Genomic DNA, 21,988 nt, shown 5'->3' on the forward strand with positions numbered 1-21,988 from the left:
AGCCTGGGGTCTTTCCCAGAGTCCCAGAATTCACAGGATTCCTCCACATTGGCTGCATGAAAGCTTGGAGCCCCCAGTGGTAAGGTAGGTCAAGCCCAGCCTTAACCAGCAGCTGTGAACTAACCTGTCCCTGTGGGGATAAAGACACTCACGACAGTTTGGGGTCATTAGGTTGTTCCTGTGACCCCATTCCAAAATGAGCAAGAAATCTTTGGATGGAATTTTACATCTCCATATATATATATTTGTTCCTCAGAGTACCCTGCTCAAACCCTGTGCCTACCCACCCAGCTTCATGAGCACCTTTCAAAGTGGTCAGCATCACCAAACACCACTGTCATCACCCACACTGACTGTAGGCTTTCTCTGTGCCCAGCCCCAGGCTACCTGCTTTCTCTCCAATATCTCATGATAGATACCTCACCCAGCCACCCAGTGAGGAGGTCACATCGCTATTTCCACATCAGAAACCCAGCCTACAGGAAGGTAACTAACTTGCCCAAAGTTAAATAGCTAATAAGGGGCAGAGCCAGGATCGGCATGTCTGGCTCTAGAACACATGCAGCTCCTTCTACCACATGGACCCCACCTCTCAAATGTTCTTCATTTTAAAACCAGATGCATTTGACATCAGAGCCCCTGCTCTTTCCTACAAAAAGCCAAAAGAACATTTAAGACCATGCAATCCAACCTCCTAATATTAGTCATGTGAAAACTGAAGCCCAAGGTAGGACAATGACTTGGCCAGCTGGGCCAGCTAGGTCAGCTGGGCCAGTGGCCAAGTCAGACTAGGAACCATCAATTCTGCTACCAGAATGAGTTTTTGGAAACACTGGTATCTCAGTTCTGGGGCCCTCTCTTTCGTTAGTTTTCTGTGGGCTTGTGGGTGAGTGTGTTGGGTGAAGAGGAAGAGGATTCCTTGGTAGCTTTGTTATACCACAGATTATAACACTTCAAGATGCCCCTCTCCCTAGCCTTCTGGCTTTTTCTGTTTCTCAAGGCAGGGCCCTGTCTCAGCCAAGTGGCCTTGAAAAGACATCTGCATGTTACTGCTTCTAAAACTTGAAAGGGTGTCCGGGAACTGAGAAAATGCCAAGAGAGGCAACAAAACCTGTTGGAGGCAAGGTGTTAAATTAAAACCAACTATTTTGTAGTCTGATTGCATCTTGCCAGGCCTATCTGCCTCCAAAATCCAATCCCTTCATAGAGAACTCTTAGAGCTAGTTGTGTTCTCATTGTTCATGACTAGTGAGCCCTGGACCAAGCAGGTCAACTTCCCCTTCTGGAGTAAAATCTTACCCAAATATTTCTACTCCAACTCCATTCGGTGCATGTGTAGCAAGGACCTACAACCTACCAATGTCAGAGTCTGTTCATATTTGGAGGTCAATAGCCTTGGTCCTGAAAGAAAGCACTTCTAATCTGAAGTTGCCAAAACCCCTTCTTGAAACATGACATTCCCCAGAACTGAGGATGGCTGCATGAAGTCTCAGCCGGTAATTATGGATGTGGGGGTCACAAGCAGAGGCTCTAATGGTCTGTGGGCTCAATGAGGGCCAGTGGGGGATTTTCTTTTGTTTATTCATTGCTGTATTCCAGTGCCTAGAACATGCATGTGTTGATCAGCAGGTGACACATTTTGGATGACTATACCCAATTAATTATTTAACCAGTGCTAGGTCTATACTAGATATAGAGAGTACAAAGACCAGACCCTTTCCTCAAGGCACTTGAGCCTAGCTGAGAAAAATAGACAAGTAAATATCTCTAACAAAACAAAAACAGGGACTGATTCAGTACTGTCAGAGTTTAGGAGCAGCAGTGCTCACATGAAGCAAAGGAGCCAGAAGCTATCACAGGGCAGGGAGTACCTGACTGGGTCTGGAAAAGTCAACATCAGTTTTCCAGAGAAAGAAGAGGGAGGGAGCCATCCCTGAGAGAAAACCCATGCTGCGGTGCCCAGTCAGCTTGTCTATAAGTTCTGGGTACTAAGACACAATAATGCCTGCTGTGCATGTGGTGAAAGGCTCACACAAGGCTCCCACCAGGCTGCAAATTAAGCACAGAAACTTGTGCCCTACCAGGGCCAGCGACCTTTGAGAGTTTACAGCTCCCAAGAGATACCAACATTCAGTGACAGATTGCAGAATGAAGTCATGCAGACTAGGCAGACACGGTTTTAGAACTCAGCTGGGGAGGCCCTCCGACAATGGTCAAAGAGAGACTAAACCCAGCCTCCCAAAGCCCAGTTCTAAACCCACCATTATCTTCCTCAAAAGCCTCCAGTGGCTCCCACTGCCAACAGAATAAAGGGCAAACCCCTTGGTCCTTAAGAAGTATCCCACCCACCCCACTTTCTTCCTACACAATAGGGCTTTGAGCTCTTCCCCACGCTGGGTGCTCTGGCTCTACCAAGCTCCCCACTCCCCTCTCTTCTGCAAACTCTCCTCACCTGGTTGGTGTTCACTGACCAAGACCAACTGCTATGAATGGGCATCCAGGCCAGCTCAGAAATGCCAGGCAGCAGCAATGAGGGCACTGACATGCTGCAAGCAGGAAGCCGGGTCTCTGTGTTGGAGTTAACACTTCCATCACATCACAATTATAATTTCAGTTTTGTGATGAGAACATTTAAAATCTAGTCTCTTAGCAACTTTCAAGTATATAATACAGCATTGTTGACTATAATCCTATGCTGTGCATTGAATATCCAAAACTTACTCATCTTCTAACTGCAACTTTGTACCCATCAACCAACATCCCCCCAGGTGCTCCATCACCACCTCCAGCCTCCAGGAACCACCATTCTACTCTCTGCTTCTATAAGTTTGGCTTTTTTAAGATTCTACATACAGTATTCGCCTTTCTCTGATTTACCTCACTTGGCATAATGACCTCAAGGCCCAACCATGTTGCAATGGCAATATTTCCTTCTTTCTTACAGCTGAATGATATTGTAGAGTGTGTGTGTTAGTGTTCCAAATATTCTTTATCTATTCATCCATTGTCCTGAATAATGTTTCAATAAATATGGGACTGCAGATATCTTTTCAATATCTTGTTTTCATTTCCTTTGGTTATATACCCAGAAAATTGCTGGGTCATGTGGCAGTTTTGTTTTTAATTTTTTGGTGAACATTTCTACTGTTTTCTATAGTAGCTGGACCAACTGGCATTGACCCCACAGTGCAAAAGGGACCCCTTTTCTCCTCATCCTCACCAACACTTCACAACAGCTTTCCTAAGAAAGTCTCTGATGTCTCTAGGCCTCAGTTTCCACCTCTGTCAAAATGAGAATGACATGAATGTCCGCCTCACTGAGTTGTTGTAAAGAGCAAATGAAATGTACAAATACTATAAACTATGAAATGCTTTGGAAAAGCAATGTCTTACTAAATCAAGCATCAGAACCTGACCCTTTCTTCACAACTCCCAATGTCTGGAGCCAGATCCCAACACCATGTACCAGCTGTGTGACATGGAATGAGTTACTTACTCACCCTGGGCCTCCATTTACTTATAAGCAAAGTGGAGATAATAATGGTCATTACTACATAAAGTTGTTATGAGGATTAGGGCAGCTAATAACACGTACCACTTAGAATCAGTAAGCACCATGGTAAGTTAACTAAAATTTTTATTTTCATTAGACATGGTATTGCTCTGTCCAAAACAGAGCCAAGAACAGTTCTTGGCCTGTCCAGGATGGGGAACCCTTCTTGGTCTGTCATGTGGAATGTGCCCTCTGACAATTCATAAACAGCTTCCCTTAAACTAAACTCAAAATCTCAAAAGCTTGCTTTTAGTTCCTTCTCAGAAATAGGGAAGGATTTTGGACTGTATCTCATGAATCTGCCATAAGAAACCAGAATTGATGGAGTACTTTTTTCATCTAATCCAGAGAAAACAGCCAAAACAAACACTAGGAGCCATTTAGGAGCAGCCACAAGTAGCTTTCACCCTGAGGCAGCAAGTCTTGGACTGTCCTCATGCTCTAGAGGACCCACTGTGGAGGACAGAGCTCAAACCTAGTTACCTTCTGCTTCCTCCCACAGCCCACACTATGACCCAAGGGGACCTCCAAAGGCCTATCCGGCAGGCACTGCCAGGGCCCACTGTGCATGCAGAACAGAGGGAGGCCGTGATCATTCCCTGCTAAGGTAGGTTCCAGGGACTCCTTTCTCCATCTCTTAAAGGGAGAGTGAGCCTCATCTCACAGAAATACCACAAAGATGACTGAGATAGCATAAAAACACTGAAGACTTCGAAAGAAAGGCTGAACTTAGATGTTAAAAAAGGGACCAACCACCATGAGATACCTCTTCACATCCATTAGAATGGCTACTATTAAAAAATATTTTTATTAACAAAACAGAAAGTAACAAGTGTTGGCAAGGACATGGAGAAATTGGAACCCTTGTGTATTGTTGGTAGGAATGCAAAATGGTGCAACTGCTGTGGGAAATGGTATAACAATTTCATAAAAAATTAAACATATAATTACCATATGCTCCAGCAATTCCACTTTAGATATATACCCAGAAGAACTGCAAGCAGGGATTGGAACAAATGTTTGTACACCTGTGTTCACAGCAGCACTATTCACAAGAGCCAAAAGGTAGAAGCAAAATGTCCATCCATGGATGAATAGATAAACAAAGCATGGTATATTCATACAACAGAATATTGTTCATCCTTAAAAGGAAGGAAATTCTGACACACACTGCAACATGGATGGACCTTGAGGACATTGTGTTAAGTGAATAAGCCAGACACAAAGGACAAATATTGCATTTCATACAGCAGAAAGTAGAATAGTGGTTGCCAGGGGCTGTGTGAAGGGAGGAATGGGGAGTTAGTATTTAAAGGGGACCAAGTTTCAGTTTGGGAAGGTGAAAAAGTTCTGGAGATGGTGGTGATGGTATCACAATGTGAATGTATCCAATGTCATTGAACTATACACTTAAAATGGTTAAAATAGTAAATTTTAAGTTGTATATTTTACCACAATTTAAAAAATGGACATTCTGTAACATGCCAGTTTGGCAAGCACCAGGCTGAGAATCAAGAGCCTGGAGCATGGCTAAATGTCCCCATTAGCTAGATGTGTGCCCAGCTGTGGGCCCACCTCAGACCTCTGTCTCTTATCTGCAGATCAGAAGGAAAGGTCCCTTCCAGCTCTGCCTTCCTGTCACAGGATGGTCTGGCCTAGGGTCACCTCAGAACTGAGACATTGCTCCCCAGTATTGCCTGGCTGGAACCCTTCTGCTCAATAAGAAACCCAGAATCTCACAGTTTTTGGAGTCCAACCTCACCCATGTCAGACCTGGGAATTTCAGCTGCTTCCGCTCAGAGGTGGGGAGTCGCAGAATGGAGTGGGGAGGTGAGCATTCTGCTTGGCATGTCTCCGAACTCTCTGTCTAGCCTAGGACAAGTTTTCATCCTTCTGGGTCTTAGTTTTCCCTTCATGGAAAAGTACCATCCTTTGTCCAAAGGCTGCCAAAACTCCCCGGCCATTCTGGATCGTGTCCTTATCTGTGCCCAAGGCTCCTGCTCAGTTCTCTAACACTAAAGAGACAACAGGGTTGGTTTTCCTCTTGGCAGAATCTCTGTGAGCATTACATAGCTCCAGAAATACAACCAGGCCTGTCATTGCAAGAGACGGGGTTTTTAACACTTTAAATAATACATTCAGGCAGGTGTACACATTTATTCAGCATGTATTTAGTGCCTACTTTGTGTTGTATAGGACCAAACTGTGCACTGTACAACTGCAGGGGGTACAGTCTGCATGATCATCATAGATTTGTACAGATGTTGCAACACTTCTCTGGCAGATAGAGTTGTGAGGAGTGGGCACCTTTTTCCAATTTTCACAAAAGCACCATATCAGCTGGCTGACAGGCTGGTGCTAGAGGACGTGGGTACAGCAATGAGTAAGATACACTCTCTGTCCTCAGAGACCTTACTGTCTAGTAGAGGAAACACACCAGCAAATGGTGAGTGGAGCTGAGGTGGGGTGTTCACAGGATGCTGTGGACTCAGGCAGAGAAATCCTGCAGAGAAGGACCTCTGAGCTGATGCCTGGGGGACACACAGGATTCAATCAGGAGAGTCTGAGAGAGGGTATTTTAGGCAGAAGAAGCTCAGGAAAGGAGACTCTCATGCGAGAAGGACTTAGGGCCTTCCCCTGGGAATGGGTCAACATGGCCCTAGAGGGAAGCTATTGTTGGCAGCGACAAGAGGTGAGGATGCAGGAACAGAAAAGTCCATTTAAACCAGTAAATACTGGCTAATGAACTTGAATGTTTTACCAAGGGGTGGCTGGAAGCCACTGAAAAGTTTTAAGTGGGAGAGCAGGATACTGTTTGCACTTTTCAAAGACTGATTTGGCCCCATTGTTGTGAGTGAATCTGACAGGGACAAGAATGAAGCCTCAGAAAACAGAAATCGTGGCAAAGAACAATGGGAGTCAAAATTAAGACAGGACAATGGGGAGGATGAGTGTAAATTCAGAAAGTATTAAGGAGGTTGAATCCTTACAACTTGGTAAGTTTGGGAATCAGTAGTAAGCAAAAAGGAGAGACCAGAATGACAGCTAAGTTTCTGCCTTTGAGAGTCAGGTGATAAAGCAGGTTGGAAGGAAGAGGAGGACTGATTTTGGACTTGTTGAGGTAGAAGTGCCTGTGAGTTTCCAGGACGAAAGGTCCTGTGGGCACCATGTCCTAGAAGATCTTTCACTGCTGCTCTTCAATGAGACCCCTCTCTAGAGAACTTGCCCATGTTCCCTGGGCCCTTTCCCAACCTCTACCAAGGCAGAAAAAAGACTCCATTTTTTTAGAGGATTTATTTATTTATTTTTAGAGACAGAGTAAGGGAGGGAGAAAAATGTTACCGGGCTGCCTCTCACACCTTGACAGGGAATTGAACTGGTGACCACTTGGTACACAGGATGACAGCCAGCTCACTGAGCCACACTAGTCAAGGCAAGACTCTGTGTTTTGCAGAACCCAAATAATCCAGTTACATCCTGCAGAGATGCTTCAAAACAGTATCAGTTTGTAGTAACCCCATGGGTGAATAGAATAGAATATTCCTGAAAATTAGTGAATAATTCTCTATATACAAAAAGGCACCAATACCGATTTAAATTGCGTACAGGTGTGGATATGTTTAAATTCTGCTCCATTTTCTACTCCATATGACCTTGGACAACTTGAATTGTCATATCTTTATAATCCTTATCTGTAAAATGGGGGGTCTCATAGGGCTGCTTTGAGAAGTAAATGAGAGTACATAGAAGGGCTTGGACAGTTCCTGACACATGATAGGGGTTCATTAAATGTTCTCTGTTGTTGCCATCATTGTTGTTGTTATTGCTGTTGCCGTGTTGTTGTAAGGGGACTAGAATGCGGTCTTTAGAAAGGGCCCATTTTGGTCAAAGCACAAAGAGGTGGAGGAAGGGATGACATGGGGTGGGGTGGGAGCTGAGTCAAGAGTGCTTGTAGGAAAATGGAAAAACAAAATCTTGGTAAAAAGGAGAGGTTTCCTGACCCCTGGGAAAGGAAAGCAGGCAGTACAAATATTGAAGGATACACACACACAGGCCTCTGGTGGCTCAACCTGCTGCAGCAGCCTTCACCTGGGGAAGAGGTGGATTTGGCACCAAGATAGGGAACCCTAAGAGATGAGCCTCAGGGACAGCAAACAAGGTCCACCCACAGCTGAATGCAGGCCACGAGGAGGGACTCTCTTCACCCTGACTGGAGGTTTCTGAGGTCAGCTGCCAACAGTCCTCCTCCAGCCAGCAATTCCTGATGGCTTCCAACAGTGACCCCTGGTGGTCACCAGAAGCAACTTCAGGGATCCCTTAAGACCAGAATCCTCAGAACAATTCCACTTTGGAACATTAAGCCTCTGAGGAATCTTGAGCAATTCAAGAGGAAATAAAACCCTAAGCAGGACCCAAACTACACATGTAGGGACTCACATTGGCATTATTCTGAGTTGTACAACCAAAAACATGTGGAACCAGAGTTTGAGGAACAGTTTGAATGGATTATGTTGAAGAGGAAACTACACAATTTCCCATCCCATCAATGGATGGAAAAGGCCCTTCTTTTGTGATATCCTTCAGCTTTCCCTCCAGCCCTAAATTCCACTCTGCCCCACCCCATCTTCGGGCCACATGGCATCTCCACAAGACCCTCAGGTTCTGCCTGTCTCAAGCAAATGGCAGTTTAGAATCACTAATGTTAAACCCAAACTCCACAGCATACTCTTTTCTCAGAGGGAATAGAATGGAACCCATATCACTGGACCCCATACTGGGCCTGGGCACATATTTTCTCACTCAGCTCTAACAACAACCCAGAAAGGGTGAGATAACTGGAGTGCAGCTGTGGGTGAGGGGCCACCATCAGAATCACACAGTTCAAGGAGGGAGGGAAAGGGTTAACAATAATGCAGGTCCAATTTTCGTAAACACAATCATTGACCAAGTCATCCTGCCTCATCTCTAAATCTCTAGGCAGCTGGATGTTACTCAACTCCAACAAGTTCACAGTTGGGAAATAATTAAATGAATTTCTGCCTGATATATTCAGAGCTTCTCAGAAGACAGAGATTGCTCTACAGTTTGAATGAAATAACTAAGTCTGCATTCAAGTGATACTAAAGGGAAGAAGTCCCCTTTTTTCTAACTTGGAGAATTTAATTTAGGTGTTTTATCAAAAACTGGTGCTCTCGTAGATTAATGGCCCAATGTATCTTTCATATTAAATTAATTGAGTGCAGAGTGGCTTTGCTGGATTTGAATGACAGGTTCCAGAGTTTAGCTCATTCTTCTTTAAGAAAGCATAAAATGAGGAACCAAAATCATGGAACCTGTATTATCATATCTTTTCTCTGTGTTTTGGAGGTTTTTCCATTTTCTCTTGCCACACAGTCCATTAATTAGCAATCAGGCAGCACTTGGGCCAGATGATTTCCATTCTCCATCCCTAACGAAACACCAGCCTGGCCCGTCACTTTCCACCTCATCGTGTAGCTACAAAAAGAGAAACACTTTACGAGTGACAGCCCTTTATGACTTAGAAAGCACCATTGTTTCTTACCTCTCATTTCACCCTCCCAACACACCTCAACTCAAAATGATTACTCCATTTCACAAATGAAGAAACTGAGCTACTGAGCAAGAACTTGCTCCCGGTCACAGTCGTAAGTGGCAGAGCTAGGACAGGACTGCCAGTCCAGGATTTCTTCCCCACACCACAGTAACCTCATGTGACACCACTTTGTAGCTGCTCATTGTTATTTTTTCAGTATAAACCTTTGACACACTTTGCCTTCCATACTGAATTTAAATGAATTCTTCTGAGCTCTTGACCATCTTATCTTTCCAGTCTCATTTTTTTCATTGAACTTCAGGCTGCAGCCACATTAAAACATGGGCCATGCCCTATGCACACAATGATTTCACTTTTGCTTAGTGTTGTTCCCTCTGATATAATGCCATTTCCTGTCTTTTTCACCTTCCCTTTTTCCCAAACCAAATGTCATTTCCTCCACAGGGCCTTTCCAAATTCTCTCTTTTCTTGGATGGAAAAAGATAATCTATGAAAGTGGAAACAAAAAGAGAGCAGGGATAGCTAACTTTGTATCAAACAAAACAGACATGAAGCCAAAAATGATATCAAGAGAAAAGAAGATCATTATATAATGATAAGGGGGTCAACTCATTAAGATACACCATAATTTGTTGCTCCCAACATTGGAGCAAATAAATATATAAAGAAAATATTATCTGAAGAGAGAAATAACCAGCAATATAATACAAGTAGGGTATGTCAATACCCCACTTTCAGTAATAAGTAGATCATTCAGTCAGAAAAGTCAATAAGGAAACATTGGATATGACTTCACTTTAGACTAAGTGGACCTAACAGACAGGCACAAAACATTCCATTCAGCAGCAGCAGCAGAATATACATTCTTCTCAAACCCACATGGAACATTCTCCAGGATAGATCATAGCTTAGGTCACAAAATAAGTCTTAAAATTTTTAAGAAGATTGATAACACATCAAATATCTTTTCTAACCATAATAGTACAAAACTAGAAATCAATAATAGAAAGAATGCTGCATAATTCAAAAATATGTGGAAATTAAACAACACACTCCTGAGCAAATGGGCCAAAGAAGAAATCAAAAGAGAAATCAAAAAATCTTGAGATAAATGAAAATGGAAACACAATATATTAAAACATGAAATGCAGTTAAAGCTATTCTAAGAAGAGAGGTTATAATGATCATTCCTACATAGAGAAAAAAGATCTCAAATAACCTAACTTTATACTTCAAAGAATGAGAAGATGAACAAACTAAGCACAACGTTAGCAGAAGGAAGAAAATAATATATAAAATCAGAGCAGAATAAAATAGACACTAGAAAAACAATAGGAAATATAAATAAAACTAAGACCTGGTGTTATTGTTTTTTTTAAGATGGATAAAACTGAAAAACTTTCAGTCATACTAAGAAAAAAAGAGAGAAGATACAAACAAATAAAATCAGAAATGAAAGAGGAAATATTACAACTGACACCATAAAAACACTAAGGATTATATGAAACGACTATCAATAATTATTCTAACAAATTAGAAATCCTAGAAGAAATGGATAAATTTCTAGAAACATAAAACCTATCAAGACTGAATCACGAAGAAATAGAAAATCTGAATAGAATAATTACTAGTGAGAGAGTTGAATCAGTAATCAAAAGTCTCCCAAGAAAGAAAAGTCCAGGGTCATATGGATTCACTGGTGAATTCTATTGAACATTTATATATCCTTCTCAAACTCTTCCAAAAAAATAGAGGAGGGAACACTTCCAAACTCATTTTAGTAGGCCAGCACTATTTTCATACCAAAGCCAAATAGAGACAATACAAGAAAAAAATACTAGTCAATATCCTTGATAAACACACATGAAAAAATCCTCAACACAATATTAGCAGACCAAACTACCCAAAAAAGAAATTAAGAAAACCTCATTTACTATACTATACTATATAGTATATACTATACTATAGCATCAAAAAGAATTAAATACTTAGACATAAATTTAATCAAAGAAGTGAAAGACCTGTACATTGAAAACTGTAAGACACTGATGACAGAAATTGAAGAAGGCGCAAATAAATGAAAAGGCATCCCCTGTTCACAGATTGGAATAATTAATATTGTTAAAATATGCATACTACTCAAAGTCATCTAGAGATTTGATGCAATCCCTGTCAAAATTCCAATGGCATTTTTCACAGAAATTGAAAAAATAATCCCTAAATTCCTGTGGACACACAAAAGATTCTGAATACTAAAGCAATCTTGAGCGAGAAGAACAAAGCTGGAGGCATCTCACCTGTTGATTTCAAATAAAATTATAAAGCTATAGTAAACAAAACACTATGGTACTGGCATAAAAACAGACATGTAGACCAATGAAACAGAATAGAGAGTCTAGAAATAAACTCATGCATATACTGTCAACTCAACTTCAGTAGAGAAAAGACAATTTCTTCAATAAGAGGTGTTGGGAAAACTGGATATCCACATGCAAAAGGATGAAATTAGACTCTATCTCAAACCATACACAAAGATCAACTCAAAGTGGATGAAAAACTTAAATATAAGGCCTGAAACTATAAAACTCCTAGAAGAAAACACAGGGAGAAAGTTTCTTGACATTGATCTTAGCAATTTTTTAATTTAATTAGACACCAAAAGCAAAAATAAACAAGTACCTTTTTTCCCTTTGGTACAACATCTTAACAAGGCAGTAGTAGTTCCAGCTATACTTCAGGTTTTTCTAGGCTACTCAAGGACAACAAGAAGAAAGATGCCCTCAGAAAGTCAGCCAAAAAAGACAAAGACCCAGTAAACAAATCTAGGGGCAAAGCCAAAAAGAAGTGGTCCAAAGGCAAACTTCAGGACAAGTTCAATAACCTAGTCTTATTTAACTAAGCAATATATGACAAACTCTGTAAGGAAAGTCCCAACCTTAAGCTTATAACCCTGACTATTGTCTCTGAAAGACTAAAGATCCAAGGTTCCTTGGCCAGGGCAGCCCTTCAGGCACTCCTTAGTAAAAGACTTATTCAACTAGTTTCAAGCATAGAGCTCAAGTAATTTACACCAGAAACACCAAGGGTGAGGATGCCCCAGTTTCTGGTAAAGATGCATAAACAATAGGTCCCACCAGCTGTACATTTTGAAAAATAAAGCTTTATTAAATCAAAAAAACTACAGCAAACTAAAATATTACTGCACAGCAAAGGAAACAATCAACAACATGAAAACTATGGCATGGGAGAAAATATCTGCCAACCATATATCCAATAAGGCTTAATATTCAAAATATATAAGGAATTCATACAACTTAAAAGCAAAAACCAAATACCCTAATTTAAAAATGGGCAAAGGGCCTAAATAGATATTTACTCAAAAAAGACATACAGCTGGCTAATAGGTACATGACAAGGTGCTCAACATCTTTAACCACCTGGGAAATGCACCAGGGAAATGAGATAGCACCTCGCTATTTAGTAGGATGTCTATTATCAAAATGACAGAAAATAGCAAGTGTTAGCCAGAATGTGAAGAAATTGAAACCCTCATATACTGTTTGTGGAAATGTACAATGGTGCAGTCACTTTGGAAAACAGTGTAGCTGTCCCTCAAAATGTTAAATAGAGTTATTATATGACCCAGAAATTCCACTCCTAGGTATATACACAAGGGAACTGAAAATATATGTTCACACAAAAACCCACAAATGAGCAGAGCAACATTATTCATAACAGTCAAAAAGTGGAAACAAACAACCCAAAGGTCTATCAACTTGCAAATGGATAAAAAAAATTTGATATGTACATACATTAGAATTTTATTCAGCCATAAAAAAAGAAATGCTGATACATGCATAACATGATGGACCTTGAAAACACACTAAATGGAAGAATTCAGACACAAAAGACCACATAATGTATGGCTCTATTTCTATGAAATATCCAGTATAAACAGGCAAATCATAGAGACAGGAATTGGATTCATGGCTTCCAAGGGTATGGCAGGAGAAATGCCTGTGGGTAGAGTTTCTATCTGTGGTAAAGAACATGTTCTGGAATTAGATAGTGGTGATGGTTGTACAACTTTGTAAGTAGACTAAAAACCATGGAAATGTATGTATTAAAGGAATGAATTTCACATTGTGTGAATTATATTTCAATTTTTTGGGAAGTCTGCCTATTGAATCTGCCTATTGAATCTGCCTATTGGTCTGATGCATGGTTAAGAAAGGCTGAGGACTGAGGGCTAGAAGTGGACATCACCTCACAACTCCAGTCTCTCTGCTGTGGCCTTGGTGCCAGTCACCTCTGAAATGCACTGTTGTGGCAGTCTCCTTCTCTCATGCCCAAACTCAGCCTCAATCATGTCATTCACTGTCCACCCGTATTATATGCCTTTTACTTTGTGTATTTGTTATGTTTTACTATCTGATCCTAGAGACTGCCCCTCCCTTAGCTCCCCAATTCCTAAAGTTTGTAAAAGACTGCCATGCAAGCATGTCTTCCACATACAAACCAACCAACCCAAAGCCTAATCCCAACCACCTCCTGTATCTAGTTCTCACTCTCTGGGTCACTATCCACCTGGCCTAATCACCCCAGGGCCAGGTAACAGACAACTGGAGGCAGCATTTGTATCCCAAAGCCTGCTGAAATTATTCAGACTAGCCAAACCTAAGCCTGCTTTCCCTGCCCTGCCTCGCCTTTCCCACAGAACCCACAACAAAGGCTCTGGCCCACATTTTCCCTTCACTCCCTCTGCCTCCTGACTGAGCCTGGTGCCTCTCAGTGTGGCCCTGAGTGTCATGCCTGCTCTCTGACATTTCTAGGAATCTGGGAGTAAAAAATTCTTCCTGAAAGACAGTCATTTCCATGTCTGCATGGTTTTACCAGACCTGATTAAAGCTAGCCTGAGTACACATTGAAACACCACCCTTCTGCCCTGACCAGTATGGCTCAGTGGGTGATAGTCATCCTGCAAACCAAAAAGACACCTTTTTGGTTCCCAGTCAGGGCACATGACTAGGTTGCAGGCCAGGTCTTCAATTGGGGTCATAAGAGAAGCAACTGATTGATGTTCTCTCACACATCGATGTTTCCCTCCCTCTCTTTCTCCCCTCCTTCCCCTCTCTCTAAAAATAAATAAATAAAATCTTTAAAAAAAAACACCACCTTTCCATCCTGGCTATACCTTCCCCTTCTCACCACCCTAATGACACTCTCCAAACTTTGTAGCCACCCATACATCTCTGGCTTCCTAAGCACACCACATTCCTTTGACACCATTCCTTCACACATGCTGGGTACTCCAACCACATTCCCCTGTCACCCTCCTTTTACACATGACTTTGCCTAGAGCGTCCTCTGTAGTCTCTGTGCCTCAGCTATTGCTATACCACCATCAACTTTTACTTGACAATGCTGCATGGGACACTGTCCATCAGAGCCCTCAGCTTGTGTGTCTATCCCTGCCTGCCTGGTGAGTTCCTCCAAGATATCACCATGATCCCTCCCCTCTGGATCCCCAGAGCTTGTCACAGAGCCAGAAAATTATTTGTAACTCAGGAAATGTAGGGTTTTCTATTTTAGTATAAGAAATCTCCTCTACAGGGAAGTAAGCTCCTTGAGGGTGCAGCCCTTACCCTCTGGGTCCTTAGCAGAACCAAGCACACAGCTGGCCCTGGGTAAAGGCTTCTGGGCTGAGTGGGAGAACTGGAATGATGATGGCTGAGCAGATAAATGAGTGGGAGAAGAGTGAGTGGGGAAGGCACGCTGGTCTCTGGACTATGAGGACTACTCACACTGTTCTTCCCACTCTTGTTCCTCCTTCTCACTTGCTTGGCTCTGTAGCTGGGCCTGCTTCAGTGTCCAGTAGAGTTCCTTTGCCCTCTGCTCCTCCTGTAGACGAATCTGCTCTTCTCCTTGCTTCCTCTCCTCTTGCTCTTTCCTCTAAAATATAGTGGGGACAGAATAACATTAAGTGACAGTGATACTCCCTGAGGGAGGAGAAGTGTCTCTGATTCTGCAGAGGGAACAGCTGAGCTGTTGTGGGGTGGGTGGACCAGCAGTGGCCATACCAGTCTCAATGTCAACACACTTGAAATGGCAATTGTTACACCTAATCAGGCTGTGGCACGGGTCAAATGGGTTGAAATATGTGGAAGAATTTGTAAACTCAAGCTTTCTGCAAAGATAAGTGGATGCTGGGCCATCCGTGGCCACACCTCCATTCTGGGAAAAGGGGGAGAAGGGATACCTGGTCTTGCTAGAGGCCAGTTAAGCAGGATATGATCATGTCTTAACTTGATGTCCAGATAAAATATTACAAAGAAAGAGCAGATTTAGGGCCCCAAATCTCTCATTTTTGTCCCATTTTTAAGCTCCAAAAAGGTTGTATGTGCATGTGTGCATGCGTGCATGTGTGTGTGTATGTGTTTTCCTCCACCTCTGTTTACATCAAAGTAACATGCATATGCTAAACATGTTTGTAAGCCCAAAGCTTCTTATTAAAAACAGCAATTCTCAAAGCTACTTGATTATCATTGACCCCACCCTACTCCATTCCCAAAGGCCACCATTTCAATTATTTCAGCTGTTCCTTCATGTGCTTACATCTATATCTGAATAATGCTGCTATTCTTGATTTATCAATTCTAGACATTAACTACTGCCTTTCTTTTTTGTTACATGAGTATTAAGCAGTTATATTTCCCACTTATATACTTTTTCTCTCCTTATCTGCACAATAAATTTACATCACAATTTGTGGTTAAATCAGTAATCAGTGTAAACACAGTTCACAGCAAAGGCAAATAGGGTGATATTTCCACCAATTCCAACAAGTACATTTTTTAACTTTCTAAGATAGTTCTCTGAAATATTGGCATGTTAAAATTTGCCTTTTCAATAGGCAACAGTTTTTTCTTTTTTCTTAAAATAATGATACATTTTATAATTAATGGCACCATAAGTTTAATAAAATATAGTAATATGATGGCATTTTCTTTCAAGTATTTTTCCTAAGTTAATAATTGTTTTATGTTGAAGTTGGATATTAACTGTTTCCAAACTTCTCTAATATCTATAGAGAATCTTTCTCTGTGTTTAACCAAGTACTTTTTATTATAACAGATAATACAGCGGTTATCCTTTTCCCAAGAGATATCCCAAGAGATTTCCAAGAGATACCTCAGACATAATCTTACCTTTTTCTCTGATCTCAATGTGTCTGTCTAGGTCTCCTGACCATCCATCCATCCACCACCCTCACCTCTCAGCCTTTCCTGAGCTGGAGCCCTTGTTTTGTTGCTCTAAGGTTTCTTTTTTGGCCACTTCCTCATTTTATAGTATTTCTCAGATAAATATGCACAAACACTTTCTGAGTCTTGGTCTGAAAATATCTATATGCTACCCTCACATATAACTGTTAATTTAGCTAAGCTCATAGAATTTGATTAATATTCATTTCTTGCAGAATTTGGAAGACTAGACCTTCTTGCCTTCTAGCATCCAGGACTGCAACTAGTATTCTCATTCTTCTGTGTAAGGCAATAATTTTTTTATCACTGATATTTTGAAAAATTTTTAAATTATGTGCCTTTGTTTAGATTTTCTTTCATTGACTCTGTTGGATATTCAAGGTGCTCTCACCCAGGAGTCTCAGGTCCTTCCAGTCTAATACATCTTGGCTTAGGATTTCTTGGACAATTTCTTCTCTCATTTCTCTTTTTGTTTTCTAGAACTCCTTCTGGTCAAAAACTGGACTTCTTGAGTTGATCTTTTAAGTGCCTTATCATTTCTCTCTTATTTTTCATCTCTTGTCTTTTTGGTTCTATTTCCTGGTTGATTTCACTGACTTTATCTTCCTCACCTTCTACTGAATTTTTTATTTCAGCTATTGCATTTGTAACTCCCGAGAGCTCTTTCTTATTCTTTGGTTGTTCCTTTTTGCTTTATTACATCCTGTACTTGTTTCGTGAATGCAATAGCCCACCTCTAGGGGCTTTAGAGCTCTTTCATCCTCATATTCTGATTTAGGCCTATTTCATCTATTTTGTTTTGTTTTGTTTTGTTTGCTTTTTAGGGTTTTTTTTAAAGTTTGTTTTATTTCGTGTTTGTCATTCATGTTGAGGGCTTTCCTCAGATGTCTGGTGCCCCTGACTATTCATATTCAAGAGGGAAAATACATATCTGAATAGGAGACTCAGCATGTGTAGACAGGGCTTCCTGGAGAGGTACACTTCACTCTAAGGTGAATGGATGAAGAACCAGCCATTTCACTAAGGAAACCTCAAATGCACGAATCTAGGGGTCCTCTCTCTGAGATTATTTAGTGGTTGTTCCCTGTCTCACTCGGGTGATGTCTGACCACCACCATTCCAGGAGTCTATGTTAGTGACAGGTTGCAGGCAGGAAAGCCCTCAGACCCAAGCTAGCAGGACCCTTCATGGGAACACAAAGCTTTGAAGTGCCTTCTTTGCAAATTTTCCCCCAACTCCTGCCAGGAATGGCCAGAAAGAGTCCTCCTAGGGTTGGCAGGCACAGCAGTTCCACATACGTAAGGTGTTTCAGACCTGTACTACATGAACCTAGTCCCTGTTACTCCCCTTCAGGGTGCTCACTGGCCCTCTTCTCCATGCAAAGGGTTAACCAAATGCCCCAAGGAAATAGAACTCATATTTATGGAGTCATCCTGGGGCCCCGGGGCCCGGCCATGGTGCCATAAGGGTGGCCTAGCAAGCAAATGAATCCTACTGACCAGCAGAGCATTTTCACCACAGGATCATAGAAGACTGAGTCACCGGAATGGAGTTAACAAGCTGATTTTATGTGACTCAAACTGTTTATTTGTTATAGAAAAAAACACACAAAAAATATTAACTGACCCTGTGCACCCTAAGAGGAACCCTGGCTACAGGTGCCACTGTTCCAACTTCAGACCTTTACTTAATCCTCCTGTTTCAAAGTTGCCCCTCCCATGCTCTCTTTCCTTGGCCTGACTTGCTAAGCCCTAAATCTTTTCCTTAACTCCCCATCTCCTTCTGGTCAGAGGGATTATGCAGTAGCATGGAAGGAGCATTGTGCACAGAATTAAGTGATAGAATCTAGGAAGCTACTTTAGACTGCACGACCAGCAGTCCTCTCAGAAGAGGTGACATGATCTGAGACCTGAACAGTAAGAAAAGGCCAATAAGTGAAGATCACGGAGAAGAAATTTCCAGAAGGAACCACAAGTGCAATGGCCCCAGGACTGCAAATGTGTTTGGTATGTTGGAGTATATAGAATTATCCACTGTGGCTAGAGGAAAAAAATGTCAAAATTCTATTTTTGATAAGTTAGACATGGCAAGAGGCCTGCTATTAGCAGTGGTATGCATGAGCCTGGGGCTTCAAGGCAATTCAGGCTAAAGACACCGAGAAGTCATCTGCGTGGGATGATGCTTCTCAGCCATGCGACTTAATGTAGTCACTAAGAGAAAGAACATGAATCAAGAGCAAACATCCAAACTGTCTTGGGACACTCCTCCATTTAAAACTTGAGAGAAAGAGTGGAAGTCAGAAAAAGAGCTTGAGAAGGAGGCCAAGGGATAAGATAAATATCCAGAAGGGCCAATGTCTATAGGGGAAGTCAAGCAAAGAAAGCATTTTGAGTAAAAGGAAGTAAACTGAGTTTCAGGTTGCTGGGACATCATAAAAGATAAGGACAATGAAGCCACAAAGGACCTAGGGTTGAGGCCACAGGACATGATGGCAGACTTTGACAAGAGCAAACCTAGAGGAGTGGACTGGCAGTGTCCAGGCAGCAAAGGTAGAGAGTGGAAGTGATCACAGACAACCCTTTTGACATTTCCTATAAAAAGGAACAGAAATAGTGGCAGCCAGTGGGGAATGTAGAGTTAAGCTGGAAATGGGGTGAGTTGGTTGGTTTTAAGATGAGAAATAACCAGAACAGAGCATTAATTACTAATGCAAAATTAGACCCAGAATCTGACTGCAAAGCAGAGAAAGTTGAGTTTTATTCCAAAGCTGTATTTCACCTTCATCAGTCAAAGCATCTCAATAGCACAAAAATCACTCTTCACACTGGTACAACACTTCACAGTTTATACAGTGGGTTTTCCATTCCTCTCCGGGGGACCGCAGTCACTGCCTCCCTCACTCAATACACAGGTCACTGATCAAGACAGCTTCCACTCAGGCATTTCATCTATCACTTGCCCACGGGGGTCTTTCAGGCAGGTGCAGGTTTCAAGGAAAGTCCAGATAGGCCAGGCCTGTCAGAGCCAGAGAGGCTTTAATGCCCTGGTACCACTCCCTTGTACAGATACAGGGTGTAGAGATAAAGCTGCCGAAACAAAGTGCCATAGACCAGGGGGCTTAAACAACAGACATATATTGTCCCATAGTTCCAGAAGTCCAAGATCAAGGTGTAAACAGTGTTGGTTTCATTCTGAGGCCTCTCTCCTTGGCTTGTTTCTTTATATGGTCTTTTCTCTGTGTTCACACATGTCTGTATCCAAATTTCCTCTTCTTATAAGAACACTAGTGCTAATGAATTAAAACTCACCCTAAAGACTTCATTTCATGATCTCTCTTTAAAGATCTTATCTTCAAATATATTTACATTCTGAGATACTGAGGGTTGGGACTTCAACATATGTATTTTAGGGGACACAATTTAGCGCATAAGAAGGAGGCTACACCACAGAGAAATGTCATGATTGGCATACAGTGGACAAGTGGCATTTGACCACTCACCTCAAATTACAATGCAGTGTTCCTATTCCAATTAGCTGTGGCTAACATAAAGCAGCAAAGCAAATGACAGCACCCATTGTCCCATCCCTCAACCCCTGGTAGCCACTATTTTACCCTCTGCCTCTACAAGTTCAACTTTAGCATAATGTCCTGCAAGTTCATCTGTGTTGTCACAAAGAGCAGAATTTCCTCCTTTTCAACACAAATATTCTGTTGTGTGTCTATATATATATATATATACCACATTTTCTTTATCCATTTATCAGTCAGCAGGCACTCAGATAGTGTTTGATGAAAGGGTACAGAGTTTCAGTTATGTCAGATGAATAAATTCTGGAGATCTAATGTACAGCATGGTGACTACAGTTAATTCTGTAGTGTATACTTGAAACTTTCCAAGACAGTAAATCGTAAGTGTTCTCACCACACATATATTAAAAAAGCTAACTTGATAGGGTGATGGGTATGTTAATTAGCTTGACTGTGGTCATTGTTTTACAATGTAAGTACACATCAAAACCTAAAGTACACCTTAAATACATGCAATTTTTATTTGCTAATTAAACATCAATAAAGTTGAAGGGAAATCACCCCAAATAAAAGTCTAAACAAATAAATAAGTGTCCCTGTTCACTCATTCTTCTTCACCTGAGAGCCAGTGCCAGTACCTACAGTGATCCCTCTCACAGGAGAATGACTGGCCTCTGACTGTGACAAAAGCAAGCTCTTCACAAAGATGAGGACGACAAAAGAAAATGTTATGCAACTACAAATAAAGAGGACTGCCTCTTACTCGCCATGGCCTTGCTAAAGTGCTCAACCCTCACAGGTTAAATTGCTAAAAACTCTCATTTTCACTGCTACAATCAGAATACTTTGGCCCACTGTGATCACTGAAGAAAGCCAATCTTTCTTACGTTTAGCAGCCAAAGGCCAATGCAGCCAAAAGACAGACACTCCCCCCTTCTATCTCAGGAATCGACTGCCTTTTTCTGGCAAAGAAAGGCCCACTGAACTGTCCAGCTTATTCAATTCCCCTTCTCCTGATAATCCATCAGTAACAGCACACCACAGAAGCCCACAGAGGCCCGGTCCACCTCACCCCAGTGGAAAATATCACCAAGAGAGTTGCTTTTTCTGGAAGACACAGTGGTTTTTGTCATTAGTCTGGCCCCAGTAATAGCACTGGGTTTTGTGAGGTGATAAAAGGGCAGGGCCAGGCCTGTGTCATATGTTCCTCCAGTCCCAGTTCCCAGCACAGGGCCTACCAGATAGTAGGTGCTCCATAAGTACTGACCAAGGGAGTGAATGAATTAATGAGCAGGTGATGATAAGGTTTGTGATGATCTGTGACGGGGAAAGGGTAAACCACATCATGTTGTCTTGTTGATACCAGCCTTATCCAGGAGAAACTCAGATAAAGTCTACAATTTTCAAGAGAAAATAGAAAAATAAAATTTTCCAACCATTTGTGGTATCATCAGGAACAAGGCAGAGATAGTTTCTATAGCTGTAGAGGATGTTATTAGTGGCCAAAATGAACTCCAACCTTAAAGAAGAAAAAAAGAGAGAGAGTGGCTTTAGATAGAAAATGGAGAAAAATTAAAGGACAACCTAACTATATCATCTGTGTCTGCTGCTCATCAGGGAAAGTGGGAGAGGTGGAAGGGAGCCTGGGAGGCAGTGAAGGAGGTCATAGGACCTGAGGTAGACAGAGAAAGCAGGATCCTTGCTGTCCATGTTCTGGGGTCTTAAGCTGAGGAAGAAGCATCCAAAAAGCAGTCTCATGAGTTAAGAATGCAGGAAAATAAAATGCAAATCTTATCTAGCCTCATGATCCCTTTTTTTCTAAAGCAACACTTGTATATGCATGTAAATTGCACTCAAATGGCACCAGCCACAATAGAAGGGTTTTTAAAAACAGGCTTCCAGCTGTCTGTATCTTCTAATTTGACATACTCTCTTTAACCCTATGCAAGATTCAGAGGTTGCCTCCTGCCCCCACTTTCTTTTTTTTTAAAGATTTTATTTATTTATTCTTAGAAAGGGAAGGAAGGGAGATAGAGAGAGAGAGAGAAACATCAATGTGCAGTTGCTGG

The 21,988-nt window shown here is 41.6% G+C and overlaps 1 protein-coding gene and 1 pseudogene across 6 annotated transcripts in view; one reads left to right on the plus strand and one right to left on the minus strand.

The window, feature by feature from the left end:
- The window catches only part of SH2D4B (SH2 domain containing 4B), a 122,979-nt gene that overhangs the window by 32,216 nt on the left and 68,775 nt on the right, over window positions 1-21,988 (minus strand). For all 6 annotated transcript variants that reach the window (XM_045842091.1, XM_045842090.1, XM_045842088.1 and 3 more), the window contains exon 4: window positions 14,933-15,080. In XM_045842091.1, the coding sequence (XP_045698047.1) occupies window positions 14,933-15,080 (148 nt within the window). The remainder of the gene's footprint in view (window positions 1-14,932; window positions 15,081-21,988) is intronic.
- Window positions 57-12,248, plus strand: LOC123821099 (annotated as a pseudogene).

The sequence above is a fragment of the Phyllostomus hastatus genome, unplaced genomic scaffold (assembly GCF_019186645.2).
Source record: "Phyllostomus hastatus isolate PE091 unplaced genomic scaffold, TTU_PhHast_1.1 phas_contig_38, whole genome shotgun sequence".
Classification (NCBI taxonomy): domain Eukaryota; kingdom Metazoa; phylum Chordata; class Mammalia; order Chiroptera; family Phyllostomidae; genus Phyllostomus; species Phyllostomus hastatus.